At 48.6% G+C, this 5,000-nt stretch overlaps 1 protein-coding gene across 1 annotated transcript in view; it reads left to right on the forward strand.

Moving 5' to 3' along the window:
* Positions 1-5,000, forward strand: part of creb3l2 (cAMP responsive element binding protein 3-like 2) — a 29,356-nt gene that overhangs the window by 17,094 nt on the left and 7,262 nt on the right. The window contains exons 2-5 of the mRNA XM_030341531.1: positions 1,047-1,338; positions 2,764-2,984; positions 3,909-3,987; positions 4,683-4,909. Of these exons, the coding sequence (XP_030197391.1) occupies positions 1,047-1,338; positions 2,764-2,984; positions 3,909-3,987; positions 4,683-4,909 (819 nt within the window). The remainder of the gene's footprint in view (positions 1-1,046; positions 1,339-2,763; positions 2,985-3,908; positions 3,988-4,682; positions 4,910-5,000) is intronic.

Here is a 5,000-nt window from a genome sequence, read left to right on the forward strand (position 1 = left end):
TGTTCCAAAGGAAATAAGATAGGAGAAGGTTGGGTCGGTTTGTTTGGTTTCAGCCGTGTGTGTGTGTGTGTGTGTGTGTGTGTGTGTGCGTGTGTGTGTGTGTGCGTGTGTGTGTGTGTGTGTGTGTGTGTGTGTGTGTGTGTATGTGTGTGTGTGTGTGTGTGTGTGTGTGTGTGTGTGTGTGTGTGTGTGTGTGTGTGTGTTTCATTGTCTCGCCCCACTGCGAGTCACCTTTGTAGGCATACACAGACACAAAAAGACAAACACATGACAGACATGACACAGACACACACACACACACACACACACACACACACACACACACACACACACACACACACACACACACACACACACACACACACACACACACACAGCTCCGGATGGTGTGGGAAAATGTTCAGCTGCTCTGCTTTGGTAAACCTCTGTTTTATTTACCGCTTTGTGATTGGCTATTTCCTGTTGAGCTGGACAGCCACTGCGAGGTGCTTCTGAGTTTCAAACTAAGAAAAGAAAGTCCCGATAATCGTTCTTTTAAAAAAGTTTTAATGGTCTGTAATGACAGGCTTGGTATTGGAGACGACATTGCTTATATGACTTTGTAATTATCTGTCTCTGGGTCTGACCCTGTCTCTGGTAGAAGTGTATAATTGCTATGCAGCACTCCTCCTCTCTGTTATGTGGGGTTGGGTTTCAATTGGGTTAGCAATGGGGGGGAGGGGGGGGGGGGGGGGGGAGTAGCGGTGTGTTGGGCTGCCGGGCCTTGTGGGAGGAGTAGAGCCTCTGGAGCCGACCGGAGACCAGTGATTGGTTGTTAGCTTTCAATGTATTTATGTGAAACTTTGCTACTACCCGTGGATTTTCTCAAGCCAGTGTCAGTGTGTTTTCTACACCTTCCTTTGTTTCCAACACATTGTTGCATCGGCAAAGCTGTTTTTTTAACCTTTGTGTCAATAAAGCATTTTGAATTGAATTGAGGTGAATAAAAAAAAAAAGATATAAAATGTCAATGAATTTTTTTTTACGTTTTATTTTCCTTCTCACAGCACTTCTCCGAGTTCCTGGACGACCTTACCCACGATGCCTTGCTGGGCCAGCTCCTCAGTGACCCCTTCCTGTCGGGGGTCCGGGACGGGATGGAGGTCCTGGAGTCTGGCCAGGGGGGGGTGATGTGCGGCCGGGGCTGCGGCGGCGGCGGCGACGACGACGACGACGACCTGTCTCCCTGCTCCCCCCAGCCCCCCCACGTCGTGGCGGAGCACAGCTACTCGCTGTGCGGGGACAGCCGGCCCCAGTCCCCCCTGTCCCACCTCACCGGAGAGCAGGAGGGGGAGGAAGGTGAGACCACGGAGGGACCGACCCACCACGGAGGGGTGGACTATGGATGGATGGTGGATGGATGGATGGATGGATGGATGGATGGATGATGGATGATGGATGATGGATGGATGATGGATGATGGGTGGTGGATGGATGATGGATGATGGATGGATGGATGATGGATGATGGATGGTGGATGGATGGATGATGGATGATGGATGATGGATGGATGATGGATGATGGGTGGTGGATGGATGATGGATGATGGATGGATGGATGATGGATGATGGATGGTGGATGGATGGATGATGGATGATGGATGGATGGATGATGGATGGATGATGGATGATGGGTGGTGGATGGATGATGGATGATGGATGGTGGATTGGATGGATGGATGGATGGATGGATGATGGATGGATGATGGATGATGGAGGGATGATGGATGATGGGTGGTGGATGGATGATGGATGATGGATGGTGGATTGGATGGATGGATGGATGGATGGATGGATGGATGGATGGATGGATGGATGGATGGATGGATGATGGATGGATGGATGGATGGATGATGGGTGGTGGATTGGATGATGATGGATGGATGATGGATGATGGATGGATGGATTGGATGATGATGGATGGATGATGGATGGATGATGGATGGTGGATGGAGGGATGGTGGGTGAGTGCATGGACAGTGGGATGTCCGTATGAATCGGTAGATGGATGGAACAATATGACCTCTCTTTTCTTATAATGAATAGCCGCAGGATCTGCTGACATGGATCTATTTTATTTGTGTATATTTAAAAAACATAAATACAGTAGAGAAATCCTCCATATTTGAATAGAGTCTTTGCTAAGAGGGAAATCCTGAGGGTACAAGAAGGGATGATCACAGCAACAAATGACTAACAAACATAAAGCTTCTTCTTGTAAGGTTATATGTATTCAAAAATAACTTTCTGACTTTGCTTATCTAACCAGAGAGGGTGGAAACCATGTCCTTCACACGGGTATTGTTTTAATTGGTCAGGTTATGCAGCTAACGTGACTCATACTATTCATTATTACGCCAACAAGGTTAAGCTTACTCCGTTTACACACAGGTGCTAACGCCCGTGCATTGTGCTCAATATTAAACCATTGTTAATATGGCTACATCTCATTTGGAAGTGACAAACGCTGCTGCAATAAGGCTAGTACGGCTAAGCTCCATCTCTGGATACACCCATTTCTCTAGCTAGGCCACTCCCGCCCCCCCCATGCTAAAAATGTATCCCCACTCTCTATTATTAGGCGTTTTGAACAAAAGCGTCCACCAAACATCGGCTATCTACATCCCACCACCAGTTTGGGTTAGGGTTGGGGCTAGGGTTCGGGTTAGGGTAGTATGAGCTAGCGGTCCGACGTGCTAACCGCGCCATGCTGTGTCGTCCCCAGGGGAGGTGGAGGGAGGTGACTCCGGGGACTGGCCCATGGAGCAGGAGGAGGACATCCAGAGCCTCCTCGCCGAGGCCCCCAGCTTCCTGCCCGCCCTGACCCTGGCTCTGGCCGAGAGCCACGCCGCCGCCCAGGGCCCCGCCGCGGCCCCTCTGTCGGAGCCGCCGTCTCCCGCCGCGGCTAGCCCCCACCAGAACCACCACAAGGGCAAGACCATCAAGGTAGCGTGACGTGACGTGGTGTAGCGTCACCTCGAAGGGCTTAGCATAGCATCACCTGACGTAAACATAGCATAGCATGGCATCACTTAGTGTCAACCAACATCAACATAGCATAGCACCACATAGAATAGCACAGCATCATCTTAATTATCATAGCACAGCATCACCTCTCATTGCATAGTATAATAATAATCCTTCAAACTTGTATAGCGCTGCATAACATTGAAATTGAATACAACACACCATGTTATTATGTTTTACAAATATCTACACATGCACAGACTGATGGTATGACATAACATAAATACCTCTTACACACACCTGATTTAAATACATTCTGTCTGCACTCCTTTTTAAAAACACAGTCTGTGTGTGTGTGTGTGTGTGTGTGTGTGTGTGTGTGTGTGTGTGTGTGTGTGTGTGTGTGTGTGTGTGTGTGTGTGTGTGTGTGTGTGTGTGTGTTTACACGTGCGGGCGTGAGTGTGTGTAAACAAAGGCTGTATGTGAAAGGCAAAGTTATGCTAGGAAAGTTATGCAACATCCTGTGTTAAATGTGATTAAGGATATGCAATACCTGTGTGTGTGTGTGTGTGTGTGTGTGTGTGTGTGTGTGTGTGTGTGTGTGTGTGTGTGTGTGTGTGTGTGTGTGTGTATATATATACGCACACAAACTCTCACTCACTTGCACACACACACGCCTGTGTATCCAACATAAATACACACCCTTACGGATGTGTCTGACAGCCGAAGGGCAGACCCACCCTAATATAAAACATCACACTCACAGAGGTATGACGTGCAATGTGACGTGCGCAGGCAATCATACTCTCCCTTTCTTGTCCCTGTGTGTGTGTGTGTGTGTGTGTGTGTGTGTGTGTGTGTCCGTGTGTCCGTGTGTGTCCGTGTCTCTTTGTGTTCCTTCAGATTAAGGAGGAGAGTGTGATTCCCCAGATCAAATTGGAGCCCCACGAGGTGGACCAGTTCCTGAACCTCTCTCCCAAAGGTTAATGTCTATTTCTCTCTGTCGCTCTCTTTCTCTCGCTCTCTTGCTGTTTTAGATGGTCTCTCTCACTTGCTCTTGACTAACTGGTTTATTGTCTCCCTGACGTTCTGTCAAATGAAAGTTGACGTATTGTAATCGTCATTGCTCGCCCTTTCCTTCGCAGTACATATCAGTAGCATTTCGTGCGCGGTGTGTTACTGACCCCTACTGGCCGAATATGGAACTGTCACCTGTTACTCATTTTCCAATTACTCAAGATTCTCTATAAAATCCAAGATTCAAAGGGATATATTGGAATGGAAACGTACATTTATGTTTCCAAAACGAACTAAGTATTTCTAATATAAAAATAAGATTATAATATATATATTTTGCAACCAAATTGTAACCAAAAGAAAATACAACTATGAAAAGAAAATACATTCAATTTATAATCGCAACCGTGGGTATACAGTGTGGTATTGGTCGGGTTAGGAATGAGGTAATTAAACTTTCACAGAACTGGTTCATTGATTGAAAGACTTCCTCTTTCAGATAATATATATTTTTAAATGGACAAATAAGCAGTGCTAAATTAAATGTATGAAGATAATATGGCTCTTATCGGTGTAAAAAAGCACTATACATGATATCTAAATCTTAGACCAAACCTTACCGTGCTCCCTCTCTCTCCGTCCCACTTGCGCCCCCTACAGGCCTGGAGGCTCTCCACATGCCCCCTACTCCCCCCAGCTCCCACGGCAGCGACTCAGAGGGGAGCCAGAGCCCCGTGCACGCCCCGCCCGGCCTCTCCTGCCCCCCCTCCCCCGGCAGCCCGGGGGGCTCCCCCGCGCCCTCCCCAGGGCCCTCCGAGACCCCCACGAAGGCATCCACCCGGGCCCCCTCCTCCCTCTCCAACTCCCCCCTGCTCACCGCCCCCCACGTGAGTGAGACTGTGATGAGGGGGGGTCAGCCGGGCTGGGTGGAGCTGTGGCAGGGCGTAGCTCTGTGTTTAGGGAGGGGTACTACTTCAG

Source organism: Gadus morhua, chromosome 19 (genome assembly GCF_902167405.1).
Source record: "Gadus morhua chromosome 19, gadMor3.0, whole genome shotgun sequence".
NCBI lineage: Eukaryota > Metazoa > Chordata > Actinopteri > Gadiformes > Gadidae > Gadus > Gadus morhua.